The 18,984-nt window shown below is 40.1% G+C and overlaps 1 protein-coding gene across 1 annotated transcript; it reads left to right on the top strand.

The window, feature by feature from the left end:
* Positions 1-60: 60 nt before the first annotated feature.
* On the top strand, positions 61-18,984 carry LOC139752174 (uncharacterized). Its single transcript, XM_071668125.1, has 4 exons — positions 61-740; positions 4,567-4,725; positions 7,950-9,359; positions 18,330-18,984. Exons 1-4 carry the CDS (start codon positions 338-340, stop codon positions 18,374-18,376), a joined length of 2,019 nt encoding a protein of 672 aa, XP_071524226.1. The 5' UTR covers positions 61-337; the 3' UTR covers positions 18,377-18,984.

Raw genomic sequence — 18,984 nt, 5'->3', positions numbered from 1 at the left:
GCCTAAACTTGGCAAGCTTCCCTGCGGCTTTATACAAAGGGATGAGAAATGGAACAAAATATAAAAGAAATGTTTTGACCGATGGAGGTGGTTACTGAACAACTTTATGACGTGATTATGTATACCAAAGAGTGAAAATAATCCTTAATTGTGATAATGACTAAAAATCTAATGCTTAGGAAAGCATTCTGATATAAATTTAAGTCTTAGAATGGAGGTCTGGTGTCTAGTAGTGGTGAAGAATGCAGGGCATTGGAATCGGAACTGAAGCACCCAGCATCCAGGACGTTGAGAGGAGACCGAAAATGTCGGAGATTATGTAGAGGTCGAGTGTACCATGAAGAACAAGACGGAGCTGTCAAGCACGGATGTGTGTGTCAGGATGAATAAGGCTGGGCTGGAGGGGGGAGGGTTGGGCATCATGGAGAAGCGGCCACCGTCGCCTCACTCTCCCCCTCCCTCACCTCCACAGAGTGCCTCTACCCCTCCCTCACAGACAAAAATTAAATGTGAGAGCCCCATCCCCCTATTAAGCAGTCACACGCCATCGCCACAGCCATTAGTGTCTCCATCTTACACGGGGCCTGGGGCAGAAGTAAAGGGTAAGCCAGGGACCCCAATCCCCAGTGGCAGCACGAAGGGGGTATTACCCCGGCCCAGTAGCGCCAGTGGAGACGAGGCAAAAGTTGGTGTGGCAGCTGCGGGAACTACTGCTGGGGGTAGACTAACATTTTTTAAAGGTAAAATTTTATTTTTACTATTGCAGGGTTAGAACCCTTGAAGTGGTTATTATATTGTTGATATAGTATTCCAGTTTAGGATATCTGTGAACTATATGATGCTGTTTTGCAGTGTAGTGTCTGTAAGAAGGGAAAGAGTACTTAGCATGACGGATAATTTTTCTTTATATTTCAATGATAAATGAGGCGATGGTGGTTAGAATTATATAGAGTAGGGAAAATGGGTAAATTAGCATTAAGATAGGTGTAACACTTGCAGAAGTCAAGAGAGCCTTCGTTAGTTTTCAGTAGTTTAAAGTCATCTCTTTTTTGATGTTATATGAAAAAAAATTCACCTTACATCTGGTTGTTACTTGCTTTAGTAAGAAGTGAAAGACAAAAAAAAATATTCAAACAAATATGTTGACATATTTTGACTGCCATTAAAATGAAGGGTGAATTTCGGCTGCTATGGTAAGGTAATTGATGTTTTTGTACGTTCTGTTTGCTTTAACAAGTGTCACCAAATATTTTGACAAACTTCATCCCTGATTTTTATAAACCCCACCTATGCCTCTTTATTTTTCATTGTAGAATCTGTAAGTACCAGTTAAGGGTCACAACAAAAATAACCTTTGGATTTGAATGAAAATTATATTGATGGACTCTTTACTGTACATAGTAAAAATTATTTAGACTTGGAAGCATGGTTTATATTGTGTATGTTTCTCCAATGAAACTGTAAGGGTTAGGAAGGTCACGTAAATTGTGAAGTAAAACAAATTGAAACAATAGTATGAGTCAACAGAATCTATGAATTCCTCATATAACTTCTGTAAGTGTTGAAATTTACCTAAGTGATTGTCATACTCAAAACATACCAAATATATTTTCTCCCCCATTAGCTGCACATAGCTGTTGGAAGTAAACATGCTTAGTAAGCTAGCTTTCTGACAACTGAATGCAAAAAAACATCTTAGGGTCTCTCTTTTTTTTTAACTGAGAAGAAATATAGATGTAGGTTGCTAGGGCCTGTTAGGTGAAGTTTTCATAGGTTCTGTTGATATTCTGTTTCCCTTGCTATTACCCTGTATTTTTCCAGACTCAAATTTGTCTCCTAAAACATCCTCAATTTTGATCTGAAAACTGAAAAGTTTATTGTATTGGTTTTGACTCGGTGTCATTTTGATTATGCTTCTTTATCATGGTATATTGGTCTTAACAAGAAATTGAAAAGTAGGATGAAAGTTGTCCAAAATAACATCATAAGATATATGCTTAACTGTCCTCCCAGAACCTTATTTGGATTTGATCAATTTCATATTTTTCTTATTTTCCCAGTAGAAAACACTCACTGCAGGAAAATTAGAGTTGAGAAGAATGAGTAGTGTGAGTTATTTGTTGTCATTTGTGGCAAGAAAATATTGTATGTTTGTGTACAGAATGCTAGCTGTCCACATGGGGGTGAGGCAGAAAGAAAAGACAGCTACTTTGTATATGTATTTTGCCAAAATACTGTAATCACAAATTTTATGTAGACCCCATAATATCACAGTCGCATATTGTAGCATAAAATTTAACGATCTAAATCACATTCCCCATCTCTAAATGACATCCACTGAGTATGAGGAGTTGATTGATGTGCATTTCTTCCAAATCCATAAGTTGCGTCGTTAGTGTCCCTAAACTGGTACAATACCAAAAATTGTTGTACTGTACTATGCTTCCTTAATTATATAAACATTGAATTATAAAAACAGCATTACTCATATTCCAAAAGAAATAGGGTGGCAGCCCTAAACTAGTGCTGTACTGTCAGTAAGTCAATAATGGTGGCTCAAATGGTATTATTTTAGCATTGTTTTTTCTGGGTTTCCAATGCTTCTTGCTCAGCATTTGAACTGTTGTACTCCTCTGGGTTATGTTGAGATGGGGTAGGGTTGGGGGTTGGGTAAAGTTGTTTGGTTTTTCTGTTTTAATTCAGCATTTTCCCTAATGTTCAAGATGGCAATTGGTATAGTTCTTTAATGACTCCCTTTGGACTTAGTGAAATTAAGATTCATTACTTGGTAATCTAGTGCCACTTTATTCTTAGATTTATTGACTTTTCCAATTGAAGAAGAGTTATCATGTCATAAGATTCCTACAAACACTGATTCTGTTCTAATATGAGGAAAAAATGTAAACCCATGAAGGAATTTCTTTACAGTCATATTTGTGAATCACGTCGACAAAAAAATAAGATCCTCAGATTTAGTTTCCCATTATAAAGTGAAGGAAGTGCACGTAAGACTACAGACACATTAGCGAACTTATCAATTATGGCCATGGTACCATACTAAAGGGTGGAGGGATAGTGGAATTAGGGTTGAGGTAAAATATAGGGTGAGAATCATGATTCACATTCAGTAGTGATGCATCACTATTTGTAAAAGATATACTTGTACATGATATATGTATGATGGATGAAAGATTTTTTGGCCAAAAATCTTGGTTGACAGTTACTTAAGATTGACTGTTTCACATGCATGGTGAAACAGGTATATAGCTTTTTCTGAAAATGTTCTAAAAGAGGGGTGAATCGTATACACCAAAAACTACTGTACATATTTACTCTTCAGTATTACTTCCCATGAGTGTTGGACAGTGAAGAAAGAACCTCTAGTTACCAAGGTGACATTTAGCAACCACACAAATATCAGAAATTTGACTGGGGATTTAAACAAAACCTGCAAACCTTAACTCTTATGTAAAGGTTCCTAGTACCTGTTACAAAAGTCTTCATATAAAGATTTCTGGTACTATACTAAAAGGTTAATGTTATTCTTCATTATTATGTCTGGCATACCCAGCAGAAATTTTCTTTATAAAATGTTGCTGCCCTGTGAAAGCTTATTCCTCACTGACACCCTGACAAGTGAAGTCTTGTAAATGATCATCCTTAAGAGGAGTAACTTGAGATGTTTATTCCACTGATGGTTACCTCAAGGTTTTTGCTTGTTAAACAGAGCCCCCTTTCCTCTAGTTTCCTGTAGTATGACTGCATAGGGGAAGTGCAAGTAAGGAATTCAGTATCTTTTTTGAACTACACTCATGACATGCACATCAACCCCCACCTTCTGCCAAAAAGCTTGGTTCATCTTTCTTCAGTCTTTTGAAGTTTTAAGACTGGCAGGGTAGTCAGCAGAATGGGCAGGGTAGTCAGCAGAGTGGGGGAACAGGGCTGCATTAAACTGTATCATGGATAGGGCATGGGGTACAGCTTTTGCAGGGGATTACAGTAACATTTTTTAGTTGTTTTGTAATTTTGCCTTCAAGAAACATGATGGGTATGTTTTTTTGCAAGCATTGAACATGGATGTAGCATTTTTTTATTATTATTGTGTATGTGCATTTGCTTATCGTGCCAGTATCATTCCTATCATTTCAAGGGCTTCTGTGTTAAAAAGGTTGAGGATTTTAGTGTAGAAACATGATTTCCACAAGCAACAAGCTGAATTTTTGTTCCCAGCGAGTCAGCCCACATATGAAAAATATTTTCATCATTCTCATATCCTGTGAATTTTGCAACATTCATAAAAAACAGTAACTTTTTGTATTTTCTATTGCTTTTATTTGATAAGTTAACTTATAATTTGAAGATGCTTTCATTTTTTAATGGCATTCTGAAAGAAATTTTTTCTTTCAAAGCTACACAGTAGAGTGCTCATATTATGAAATGTAAAACATAATAATTGATATCATTATGTATGATAGTCTACAAAAGTATATTGGAACTGCTGTTTTATTTTGTCATGATGTCTTTAGATATTTTACAAAAAAAAACTTTAAATGTGTGGTCTTTCAGAGGGCAAATTTTTGCTGGAGTTGTCACACCGGACAGACATGGGTGCCCCAGCTGGGTGGGTGCCAGTGAAGAGCAAAACCTATTGGCCACCTCCATCATCTGCCACAACTACCACCACACAACACCCATTGCGACATGATACTCCCACTTCTCAGTCAGGTAGGTACTACGGTACTTTGATATATTTACATTATTGGGGATAGTTGAGAGTAAGCCTTACTCTTGTATCTCTTGTGTGTCATAAAATGCAACTTCAAGTTGCTGGAGCAGGGGACCTGAAACCTACTCCTTGTATTTCAGATTCTAAAAACAGGAATGGAAGAGGGAGCCAAGTATGGAGTGCTCATCCTCCTTGAAGGCTTAGGCAAGGGTGTTTGAATGTGTTTGGATGTAACCAGGATGAGAAGGGAGATGGATGATACCATATATTTGGGGGAGAGGAACCTGGATGTTCTGCCTCTTAGTGAAACTAAGCTCAAGAAAGAGGTCGGGAAAACAACAGTGTAGGGGTTAAGTCTTAGGCTATTTTAAGGGTAAGAGCAACAGTGGTGGTGGCACTTATGTTGAGGGAGTTTTGGAGATGTGTTTAAGAGTGAAAGGAAGTGAGTTCTAGACTGTTGTTAGTGAGAATGAAAATGGATTATGAGAGGTGGATGATTGTTGGTGCTTATGCACCTGGATGTATGAGGAGTGAGAAAGAAGAATGAGTTCTTCAGGAGGAATTGAGTGAGTGCATCATCAAATTTGATGCAAGGGATTGAGTATTAGTGGTGGATGATTTGAATTCAAGAGTGGGTAATGTGGTCGCTGAGGGTATAATTGGAGGTCACATGATAAGTGGTGCACATGAAAATGTTGAACAGTTTGTTTAGGTCTGTGCTATAAAAGGAATTGTGATTGGGAGTACTTGTATAATATTTGTTTGAAAAAAATCCCCTCTAAGGCTCAGTCATTTGTTCTTGATGCTTCCTCACTAACATGGGAAATAGTGAGTATATATGAAAAAATATATAGAATATACATATATTATTTTTACTTATATACTTACTTGCCATTTCCTGCATTAGTGAGATAGCATTTAAGAACAGATGACTGAGCCTTAGAGGAAAGATTGACAAAGAGGATATATGTGTCAGAGGTAGAGGGAACGAGGAGAAGCGGAAGACCAAATTGGAGGTGGAAGGATAGAGTAAAAAAGATATAGGAGGGTGAAAGGCGTGCAAGGAATAGAGTGAATTGGAATGATGTGGTATACTGGGGTCGACGTGCTGTCATTGGATTGAAGCAGGGCATGTGAAGTGTCTAGGGTAAATCATTGAAAGTTTTGTGAGGCCTGGATGTGGAAAGGGAGCTGTGGTTTTGGTGCATTACACATGACAGCTAGAGACTGAGTGTGAATGAATGTGGCCTTTTTTTTATTTTCCTAGCACTGCCTTGGGGAGTTTGCTATTTCAAGTTTGGCAGGGTGGCAATGGGAATAGATGAAGGTATTATGTATGAATATGTCCATGTGTATATACATAAATATGAAATGTATAGGTATGTCTATGTATGTGTGTGGGCATTTATGTGTATGCAGGTGGGTTGGGCCATTCTTTTGTCTTTTTCTTTGTGCTACCTCAATAACACGGGAGATAGCGATTAAGTATAATAAGTATAAAATACATATTTTTTTATTCATTATACCTTTTTATGTATGTTCTTATATTTATTATACTTTGTCTCCCGCATTAGCGAGGTGGCACAAGGAAACAGATGAAAGAAATACCCAACCACCCACGTACACATGTATATACATACACGCCCACACACGCACATATACATACCTATACATTTCAGTGTATACATACATATACATACACAGGCAAATACATATATACAAACATACATATTCATACTTGCTACCCTCAACCATTCCCGTCACCACCCCGCCACACATGCAATGGCACCCCCTCTTCCTGCACATGCGTGAGGTAGCGCTAGGAAAAGAAAATAAAGGCCACATTCGTCCACACTCGTTATTATCATTATCATGGTTAATCGCTGTTTCCCACATCAGCGAGGTAGTGCAAGGAAACAGATGAAGAATGGCCTAACCACTCATATACACATGTGTATATACATAAATGCCCATACGCACACATATACATACATATACATATTAACGTATACATACATATACATACACAGACACATACATATGTAAGGCATGTGTACAAGTAGGAAGAGAGGAGAGTGATTGGTTCCAGTGAAGGTCAGTCTTTGGCAGGGGTGTGTGATGTCCCCATGGTTGTTTAATTAGTTTGTGGATGGAGTGGCTAGGGAGGTAAACGCAAGAGCTTTGGAGAGAGGGGTGAGTATGCAGTCTGTTGTGGATGTGAGGGCCTGGGAAGTGAGTCAATGTTGTTCACCAATGATACAGCACTGGTGGCTTATTTGAGTGAGAAGCTGCAGAAGTTGATGACTGAATTTGAAAAGTGTGTGAAAGGAGAAAGTTGAGAATAGATGTGAATAAGAGCAAGGTTATTAGGTTCAGCAGGGTTGAAGGAAAACTCAGTTGGGATGTAAGTTTGAATGGAGAAAAAATAGAAAAAGTGAAGTGTTTTCGATATCTGGGAGTGGACTTGGCAGTGAATGGAACCATGGAAGCAGAAGTTAGTTATAGGGTGGGGAGGAGGCAAAGAAAACAGCATCACCACCCCCTGCATCAGCAATGTGGCACCAGGAAATAGACAAAAAAAAAAGCTTCAACTGCTCACACTCATTCTCTAGCTGTCATGTGTAATGCACCAAAATCACAGCTCCCTATCCACATCCAGGCCCCACAGACCTTTCTATAGTTTACTCTGGACGTTTCACATGCCGTTTTAATCCATCGACAGTACTTCAACCCTGGTATACCACATCGTTCCAATTTTCTCTTATGTCATGCATGCCTTTCATCCTCCTGCAGGTTCAGGCCCCAATTGTTCAAAATCTTTTTCACTCCATCCTTTGTTGGACTGAACCAAGGCATTTGAAACAGTTAGGGTAAACCATTGAAAGATCTGTAGGGCGAGGTTGTGGTTAAGGAACTATGATTTTGGTGCATTACACATAACAACTAGAGAATGGAGGTGAATGAATGCAGCCTTTCTTTATCTGTTACTGGCGCTACCTTGTTAATGTGGGAAACAGCAAATAAATATGAAAAGAAATAATATTTGTTATGTATAGCACATATTAGGATTGATGCTTGCAATTATTTACTGTCAGTTCAGTTATTGATTAAATTTTTCTGTTGATTACATATGTTCATTTAATTTTACATGGGATTTTCAGTGCTATATAGAAAATGATAATCTTATTTGTTACAGCCTGAAAAAAACTAATTTTCATTTTAGTTTCAGATGACTGTTCATCATTAAATTCCTCTCCATGGACTGGTGAGCATGTGAGAAAGCAGTCAGTACCTCGACGAAACAAAGCCTTTGTATTGCAACAGTTCTCCTTCCATTGGTGTGCATTGCCTCTTACACGAGATATTAGGAAAAAAATACGATTTAGACGAAACCCCTTCATATATATTAATGATCCGGTTGATTGTTGGGATCACTTGAAGAACACACAAGTGGCACAAAGGACAGTTATATCAGAATGTAATAAGAGTGCACCTGAGGACAGAAAGCTTAATTTAGAGACAAAGGTTCTGTTATTAGGATCAAAGCTTGGTTTAAAAGTGGAGAGTGAAACTTCTATTCAAGCACTGTTTGAGAAACCAGCTGTGAGTGTTGAAGCTGTCGACCCCACTTTTGTGTCACCTAGAAAAAGGTATCTACGACAGATGGAATCAGACCAAGAATCCATACATCGCAAAAAACTGCACTCTGGAGCCAACAGTGTTTCACACATTCCTGGAGAAAGATTGTCTTCATCCTCTTCTTCTGCTTTGCCTCACCCTCAACACAATAGAAGTGCCATTAATTCACTGACGTCTTCAGTCTATAGTATTGAATCTATTTTAAACAATGAAACTGCCAATAGAAAGAATGATTCTTTCCTCAGAACTTTATTAAAACCTGAACCAAAATCCAGTGGTACTGGTACCCAGTCAAAACCTAGTGTTGTAAGAGAGCGTGTGAATAATGATGTGTTATCAAGTACAGTTAAGGTGGAGAGACAAGAACGGACAGACAGAGGGGCTTCTGACAGGTTGGAGCAGATGAGTGCTGCTCAGTTAGAAAGGACAGACCCATTTGTTGATCTCAACAGGTTTTCAGCTGAACGGTATGAATTGTCACGTTATGGACCCATGGCAAGTTTGTATACCCTCAATCCATATTTTGATCCTCGTTACATGATGTTACAATCCCTAGCTCCTGGATTAGTCCCATCTATGTCTTCCCAGCACACAGAGATGGCACAAGCTGTTGCTGCTGCAACTGCTGCAGCTGCAGCTGCAGCAGCGGCAGGTCTGGGCACATACCCTTTAGGGCACCTGCACCCATCTCTGTCTGGGACACAGTACCCAAATCTTCTCACTGGGAACATATCTGGTGGATATACGCCTCCAACATCCATAGCAGCCCAGCTTCTAAGGCCCCAGGCTCAGTCATCAAGAGCCTCGCCCCATGCTATATCGCATAGTCCAAGCCCAAAGCCCCAGATTCCCAGTACACCTGCTTCTCCTCACCTGAGTAGAGGGGCCAGCCCTCATGGAGCATCATCTCCATGGCAACCACCACCACCATCTGTGCACCCCCTCTCACCACATAGACCTTTATCTTCACCACTCCCATCTCCACCACCACAAGGTAAGTGAACAAGTGACTGCTGTGTCTCTTGATGCAGTCAACCTTCTTTTAACCAGACATTGTCATTCTTAGGATAAGTAATCAAACAAGTTGACTGGGGTGTGGGCTGACAAGGGGCAAGATCACTGAATTCCTTGGGATAGATGTACTACCCTCGTACCCAGAGGGAAGCAGGATATATTTGCATGTCTATAGAACTAATATTTTCCCTCCAAGGCTCAGTCCTCTGTTCTTGATGCTACCTCGCTCATGCAGGAAATGGCGTATGTGTATAAAAGAATGAACTAATATTATTATGTTTGCATAAGAGATAAGAAATTGTTAGCTATTGATGCTGAAGAGTTGCTGTGAAAAATGACTGGCAGAAACTTATTGATTTTTTTTGTGTACTCGTATGATATCTTAATTTTCTGTTTTCTTTGACCGGAGTAAAATTTCAGTTATATATTGATTATTTAAATCTCCATTTTTACATATGTGATGAGTCTTTCTTTCTTATATCATTATTTCATGTATAATCCTAGGATCCCTTTTATTGGGCTCCTGCAGCTTCAGGGCTGTGCTACAGTCAGAATTTGGGAAATATAGGCTCTTTGAGCAAGGAACTCCTTGATGAGATTGTACGCTTCTTTCATCACCTGAGTTATGATACAACTTTGCTGAAGGTGACTTTATTCACCAGAAAATTTTCTCTTCATTGATCCAGAGTTCTGTAATAGCAGTTGTATCTGCTCCAAACTGACTTGCCAAGATATTCAGTTGGAGTTGTTTTGAATTTTTTATTTTCATTTTGGTATTTTTTTTTAGTGACATTCACAAGCAAAACATGCCTTAAGCAAAGGCCATCATGAATAAAAGAAATAAAGTAAGAGGACAAGAGAATAGAAGGTCATCAAGGCTCTGCAGGTGTTTATAGACCTGACACTTAACATGTTAATGCCTCTAAACAGATATTCATGCAAGCAGAGCAATGTCTTTAGACGGATATTTATTCAGAGTTTCATGCCTCAATTTCAAGAGACTGGGTGGCGGATGAAATGGTGGTTATCATTATTTCTCTCCACAGTCAGTCGTACTCCATGCATGCCAAGGAGAGCACATTTACATGGGAAGGAAATTGAACAGCTTGTAGCTATTTTCAGAGGATCATGCAGATGGTCATGTATTATTTGATGTTTGTGTATAGGGTGATTATATGGATACTGACTATTTCAGCACCAAAAGTTGACCAAGATTAGGTAGGAGGTTTTTTAGCAAAAGTGGAGGCATAATTTTCTTGTAAAAGAATTGTTATTGAATCACATTGATTATAGGAACAAAAGATTCATTATGTAAAATGAAAATGATATTTCTCTGTCTGTCTGTCTATATATCTGACACCCATTCCCTTTGGAAACTTCCTCAGTAGAGTGGCTATGGCAAGTTTCCATAACTGTTGAACTCCAATGCTGCTTTTAGCCTTTGCGTGCCTCACCCTTAAGAGGCTATTGACAGAGGGCAACTCTATCACAGTGTTTTCAGAGGCTCCTCCCCATTGTTCCTACCAACTCCTACTGCTTCTGCCTGATTCTCCTATGTCATGTTCCTACCTACTGTCTATCTATCTTTATCTCTAATACCTATTCCTAGTAGAACTTTCTCAAGGGGCTGGCCATGGCAATACGAATTTCCATAACTAGTGAACTCCAGTGCAGCTTCTTAGCCTTTAGTGCCTCACCCTGAATAGGCTACTTGCAGAGGGCAACTCTACCTACTACTTCTACCTAATGTTTCTACATAATGCTCCTGCCTAAATGTTCCTATCTCCTACTTCTATCTACTGTTCCTTTCATTTTGTCAAAAGGCAGGGCTAGCCCATAATGCTCTCCAGGAAGATCTAGAGTTATGAAGAATAAGCTGTGTGAGTTAAGCATTGTCAAGTGTTACATATGATAAGGAGAGGTATATTTGTGGACGGAATGCCAGTAGTCCATGTGTGAGTGAAGCACAAAGAAAAGACAGCTACCTGGGTCAGAAAAGTGCAACTTGACAACTACTGAAGTGCTGGCTCACCAAGGAGCTGTCACTAACTCTCCTGACACCCAGGCAGGTAGTCCTCTTAATATACCTCCCTGATCATTGGCTACCTACCATCTACTACCTGCTATGTCTACTCAATACTCCTGTTTGATGCTTCTGTCCAGTGCTTCTACCATTGCACCAAAAGGCAGTGCTAGCACATAGCATTTACTGCATGGAAATCTATTTATGAAAAATGAATTTTGTGAGTTAAGTGCTGTTACAGGTTATGTGTGACAAGGATAGATTGTATGTTTATGGACAGAATGCCAGCAATTCACATATGGGTAATGGAAAAAGATAAGACTGTTACCTGGCTTAGAGGACTGCAACTTAACAGCCACTGAAGTGCTGGCTTACTACACAGTTGTCACTTACCCTCCCAATACCCAAGTGGATAGTACTGGTGGTATACCTCCATGGTTAGTGGCTGCTTACCAGCTACTGCTTACTCATAATGAAAACCAGTAACCAGTATTTCAGTATAGGTAAAATGAATGATGAAACATGTGCATTGGTCACTCACTTGACATTTAGGCCAATTATCACAGTGTTACACAGAAAATATCCACAATATTTCTACATGTTACATTGAAAATAGAATATAAAAAATATTTCTAGTGATATTTTTCAGTTTTTTTTTTTTTTTTTTTTTTTTTTTCATACTATTCGCCATTTCCCGCATTAGCGAGGTAGCGCTAAGAACAGAGGACTGGGCCTTTGAGGGAATATCCTCACCTGGCCCCCTTCTCTGTTCCTTCTTTTGGAAAAAAAAAAAAAAAAAAAAAAAAAAAAAAAAATCGAGAGGGGAGGATTTCCAGCCCCCCGCTCCCTTCCCTTTTAGTCGCCTTCTACGACACGCAGGGAATACGTGGGAAGTATTCTTTCTCCCCTATCCCCAGGGATATGTCAATATTTTTGCAATTGTAAGGTTAATACATTTTTTTTTAAACTGTGAAGAATCTTGCATTCTAAATTTTGGAAATGATGATTTAGTAGTAAGGAGTTAAAGGTGGAAAGGTTGTATGAAGAAGAAAAGATAAGAGGAGGAAGAGAATCCCGGGGTTAGCTGTTTGAGAGGAGATATCATAACAAAATAGTACTTTAAGGGTTAAGAAAGTGGATATGAGACATTCTAAATCTTTGAAAATAGTACAAGTCAGAACAACAAGACAGAACTGGAAGGGTAGAACAGTCAGATTTCTTTGGGACATGTTGTTCTATACTAAGAAGCAGTATTGGAGTTCTCCAGGCATGGAAACTTTTGCCATGGCCACACCCACAAGGGAGTTCCTAAAAGGAACTGGCATCAGAGATATAGATAGTTGGGTGCTGTACCAATGCATGTTTGCAAGATAAAGGAAAGTTTTAGTTTCTTATTAGAAATAGTTGAGAGGAGAAAGCACAGACTCAGCTCCAAAAGAACATCCCTCCAAATCATGAAGAGGAATGCCATTTAGCACATATACTCTACTTGTGTCCATTGAGAGAAATGCTGCTTTAACTCTGTAAAATGCTATCTGCTGGTTGTGTGGACCTTATGGAATTTGACTGGTCTATACTCTGTTGCTCACCAATGTGAGATGAAGGGTATTTGATTACATAGTATTCAAATAGTCATTTCCCTAGTAGGGTGATCATAGCCTGGCTGTAGCACTCCTGCCTGCTACGTAGGGGTCCTAGGTTCGATCCTGGCTGTTGGGGATTTGTATGTTGTATGGAAGTGCACGTTCATATGCTCTATGTGGGGTGAGGGGGGGGGGGTGCCATTTCATGTGTGGCGGAGTGGCGGCGATGGGAATGGATGAAGGCAGCAAGTGTGAATATGTACATGTGTATTTACGTAATTATCTGTGTATGTATGTATATGTATACGTTGAAATGTATAGGTATGTATATGTGTGTGTGTGGGCGTGTATGTATATGGATGTGTATTTGGGTGGGTTGGGTCATTCTTTCATTTGTGTCCTTGTGCTAATGTGGAGACAGCGATAAAGTATAAGAATAAATAAATGAAAAGCAGTGAAAAGTTTTTATCGAGGATGTAAGGCATGTCTACGAGTAGGAAGAGAGGAAAGTGATTGGTTCTCAGGCAATGTTGGTTTGCGGCAGGGGTGCGTGATGTTTCTGTGGTTGTTGAATTTGTTTATGGATGGGGTTGTTAGGGAGGGGAATGCAAGAGTTTTGGAAAGAGGGGCAAGTATGCAGTCTGTTGTGGATGAGAGAGCTTGGGAATAGTTTGGTAAAGTGTGTGAAAGAAGAAAGCTGAGAGTGAATGTGAATAAGAGCAAGGTTATTATGTACAGTAGGGTTAAGGGACAAGTCAATTGGGAGGTAAGTTTGAATGGAGAAAAGCTGGAGGAAGTAAAGTGTTTTAGATATCTGGGAGTGGATCTGGCAGCGGATGGAACCATGGAAGCGGAAGTGAATCATAGGGTGGGGGAGGGAGCAAAAGTTCTGGGAGCATCGAAAAATGTCTGGAAGTCGAAAACGTTATCTTGGAAAGCAAAAATAGGTATGTTTGAAGGAACAGTGGTTCCAACAATGTTGTATGGTTGTGAGGCGTGGGCTATAGATAGGGTTGTGCGGAGGAGGGTGGATGTGCTGGAAATGAGATGTTTGAGGACAATATGTGGTGTGAGGTGGTTTGATCGAGTAGGTAAGAGAGATGTGTGGTAATAAAAAGAGTGTGGTTGAGAGAGCAGAAAAGGGTGTTTTGAAATGGTTTGGTCACATGGAGAGAATGAGTGAGGAAAGATTGACAAAGAGGATATAGGTGTCAGAGGTGGAGGGAACGAGGAGAAGTGGGAGACCAAAGTGGAGGTGGAAAGATGGAGTGAAAAAGATTTTGAGTGATCAGGGCCTGAACATGCAGGAGGGTGAAAAGCGTGAAAGGAATAGAGTGAATTGGAACGATGTGGTATACTGGGGTCGACATGCTGTCAATGGATTGAACCAGGGCGTGTGAAGCGTCTGGGGTAAACCATGGAAAGTTCTGTGGGTCCTGGATGTGGAAAGGGAGCTGTGGTTTCGGGGCATTATTACATGACAGCCAGAGACTGAGTGTGAACGAATGGGGCCTTTGTTGTCTTTCCTAGCGCTACCTCGCATACATGAGGGGGGAGGGGTTTGGTTATTCTATGTGTGGCAAGGTGGCGATGGGAATGAATAGAGGCAGACAGTATGAATCATGTACATGTGTATATATGTATATGTCTGTGTGTGTATATATATGTATACATTGAGATGTATAGGTATGTATATTTGCTTGTGTGGATGTGTATGTGGGTGGGTTGGGCCATTCTTTTGTCTGTTTCCTTGCGCTACCTCGCTAACGTGGGAGACAGCGACAAAGCAAAATAAAATAGATAGATAATATATATATTTATATATATATTTTTTTTTTTTTTTTTTTTTTTTGTCGCTGTCTCCCGCGTTTGCGAGGTAGTGCAAGGAAACAGACGAAAGAAATGGCCCAACCCACCCCCATACACATGTATATACATACGTCCACACACGCAAATATACATACCTACACAGCTTTCCATGGTTTACCCCAGACGCTTCACATGCCTTGATTCAATCCACTGACAGCACGTCAACCCCGGTATACCACATCGCTCCAATTTACTCTATTCCTTGCCCTCCTTTCACCCTCCTGCATGTTCAGGCCCCGATCACACAAAATCTTTTTCACTCCATCTTTCCACCTCCAATTTGGTCTCCCTCTTCTCCTCGTTCCCTCCACCTCCGACACATATATCCTCTTGGTCAATCTTTCCTCACTCATTCTCTCCATGTGACCAAACCATTTCAAAACACCCTCTTCTGCTCTCTCAACCACGCTCTTTTTATTTCCACACATCTCTCTTACCCTTACGTTACTTACTGGATCAAACCACCTCACACCACACATTGTCCTCAAACATCTCATTTCCAGCACATCCATCCTCCTGCGCACAACTCTATCCATAGTCCACGCCTCGCAACCATACAACATTGTTGGAACCACTATTCCTTCAAACATACCCATTTTTGCTTTCTGAGATAATGTTCTCGACTTCCACACATTCTTCAAGGCTCCCAGAATTTTCGCCCCCTCCCCCACCCTATGATCCACTTCCGCTTCCATGGTTCCATCCGCTGCCAGATCCACTCCCAGATATCTAAAACACTTCACTTCCTCCAGTTTTTCTCCATTCAAACTCACCTCCCAATTGACTTGACCCTCAACCCTACTGTACCTAATAACCTTGCTCTTATTCACATTTACTCTTAACTTTCTTCTTTCACACACTTTACCAAACTCAGTCACCAGCTTCTGCAGTTTCTCACATGAATCAGCCACCAGCGCTGTATCATCAGCGAACAACAACTGACTCACTTCCCAAGCTCTCTCATCCCCAACAGACTTCATCCTTGCCCCTCTTTCCAAAACTCTTGCATTCACCTCCCTAACAACCCCATCCATAAACAAATTAAACAACCATGGAGACATCACACACCCCTGCCGCAAACCTACATTCACTGAGAACCAATCACTTTCCTCTCTTCCTACACGTACACATGCCTTACATCCTCGATAAAACCTTTTCACTGCTTCTAACAACTTGCCTCCCACACCATATATTCTTAATACCTTCCACAGAGCATCTCTATCAACTCTATCATATGCCTTCTCCAGATCCATAAATGCTACATACAAATCCATTTGCTTTTCTAAGTATTTCTCACATACATTCTTCAAAGCAAACACCTGATCCACACATCCTCTACCACTTCTGAAACCACACTGCTCTTCCCCAATCTGATGCTCTGTACATGCCTTCACCCTCTCAATCAATACCCTCCCATACAATTTGCCAGGAATACTCAAAAAACTTATACCTCTGTAATTTGAGCACTCACTCTTATCCCCTTTGCCTTTGTACAATGGCACTATGCACACATTCCGCCAATCCTCAGGCACCTCACCATGAGTCATACATACATTAAATAACCTTACCAACCAGTCCACAATACAGTCACCCCCTTTTTTAATAAATTCCACTGGGCCTTTGAGGGAATATCCTCACCTGGCCACCTTCTCTGCTCCTTTTGGAAAAATTAAGAAAATAGAGAGGGGAGGATTTCCAGCCCCCCGCTCCCTCCCCTTTTAGTCGCCTTCTACGATACGCAGGGAATACGTGAGAAGTATTCTTTCTCCCCTATCCCCAGGGATATATATATATATATATATATATATATATATATATTTTTTTTTTTTTTTTTTATACTTTGTCGCTGTCTCCCGCGTTTGCGAGGTAGCGCAAGGAAACAGACGAAAGAAATGGCCCAGCCCCCCCCATACACATGTACATACATACGTCCACACACGCAAATATACATACCTACACAGCTTTCCATGGTTTTCCCCGGACGCTTCACATGCCTTGATTCAATCCACTGACAGCACGTCAACCCCTGTATACCACATTGCTCCAATTAACTCTATTCCTTGCCCTCCTTTCACCCTCCTGCATGTTCAGGCCCCGATCACACAAAATCCTTTTCACTCCATCTTTCCACCTCCAATTTGGTCTCCCTCTTCTCCTCGTTCCCTCCACCTCCGACACATATATCCTCTTGGTCAATCTTTCCTCACTCATTCTCTCCATGTGCCCAAACCATTTCAAAACACCCTCTTCTGCTCTCTCAACCACGCTCTTTTTATTTCCACACATCTCTCTTACCCTTACGTTACTTACTCGATCAAACCACCTCACACCACACATTGTCCTCAAACATCTCATTTCCAGCACATCCATCCTCCTGCGCACAACTCTATCCATAGCCCACGCCTCGCAACCATACAACATTGTTGGAACCACTATTCCTTCAAACATACCCATTTTTGCTTTCCGGGATAATGTTCTCGACTTCCACACATTTTTCAAGGCTCCCAAAATTTTCGCCCCCTCCCCCACCCTATGATCCTCTTCCGCTTCCATGGTTCCATCCGCTGCCAGATCCACTCCCAGATATCTAAAACACTTCACTTCCTCCAGTTTTTCTCCATTCAAACTCACCTCCCAATTGACTTGACCCTCAACCCTACTGTACCTAATAACCTTGCTCTTATTCACATTTACTCTTAACTTTCTTCTTCCACACACTTTACCAAACTCAGTCACCAGCTTCTGCAGTTTCTCACATGAATCAGCCACCAGCGCTGTATCATCAGCGAACAACAACTGACTCACTTCCCAAGCTCTCTCATCCCCAACAGACTTCATACTTGCCCCTCTTTCCAAAACTCTTGCATTTATCTCCCTAACAACCCCATCCATAAACAAATTAAACAACCATGGAGACATCACACACCCCTGCCGCAAACCTACATTCACTGAGAACCAATCACTTTCCTCTCTTCCTACACGTACACATGCCTTACATCCTCGATAAAACCTTTTCACTGCTTCTAACAACTTTCCTCCCACACCATATATTCTTAATACCTTCCACAGAGCATCTCTATCAACTCTGTCATATGCCTATGTATGTATATGTATATATGAGTGTGTGAGTGGATGGGTCTTTCTTCAATTAGAGGTTCAGTTGCCTGTGCTATCTCAGCTAACATTATAGAAAAAGGATTTTGTGTGATTTTGACATTACTCCTCTGATGTGGGAGAGGCTGTTATGTGTGTATGGAAATGGATTTTACTTATTGTTGTATAGTCTAGGTGAATGTTAGTGTCCTTGTAATATCATTTGTGTATTTGCTCTTCACTGTCCATAATAATAACCCTTGTCTCAGCAGTTTTTCAGAGGTTATTAGTACTCATTGTCATCATAATACTCAGAAGTGTTAGCCCACAACTGTAAAGATTGTTTTATAATTTTTGTCATTTTTTCTCTTTCTTTTTATAGATGCACCTCTCAACTTGTCCAAACCAAGGAATCATGTGGGAAAGTAGGAGCAAAGAAGATCATCTCCTTCTCGAGGGACTTATATTTGAAAGATTGGAAGGGCTAGCAGTTTATGAGATGAGTATGTACGGGTGAGCAGTGATAGTATAATATCATGTATGGGATTTACTTTGCAGCGTTACATTGGATAGTCATGTTCTGTGTAAGGTACGAGACTGTTTTAGAGTATCTTACATATCTGTGCGTGCTTATATATTATAGGAAACTTTATTAACTCACAACTTTTATTTCAGACACAACAGTAAATGCCAGGTTTAATCTTTGATGAATTTTTTTAGAAATGGGTTTTTCCATTTCTTCTTCATTAAGTACAACATTATGTATAAAAAGATGTTTCTTGAGGATTACTATTGTGTAAATATGTGCCTCTTGTAAGTGTGAATTATAAAATACTACTTTTACAGAATTATCCACAAGGAAACATGATATGATTTACAGGATGATGCATTTATAGTCCACATAAAGTCATTGTTAGAGGCACTCTTAGTGGATGAATGTGGCTTGAAGATTAGAAGGTTAAAGGTATTTTGAGTGTAACCCTATTGCTTTATTGTCAGGAGACAGTAATGTATCTTTAAAAGTGAATTTAACGAAA

Source organism: Panulirus ornatus, chromosome 12 (assembly GCF_036320965.1).
Source record: "Panulirus ornatus isolate Po-2019 chromosome 12, ASM3632096v1, whole genome shotgun sequence".
In the NCBI taxonomy this organism is placed as follows: Eukaryota; Metazoa; Arthropoda; class Malacostraca; order Decapoda; family Palinuridae; genus Panulirus; species Panulirus ornatus.
Note: the sequence above shows the minus strand (reverse complement) of the source record. Positions and strands in the feature narration are given on the sequence as shown.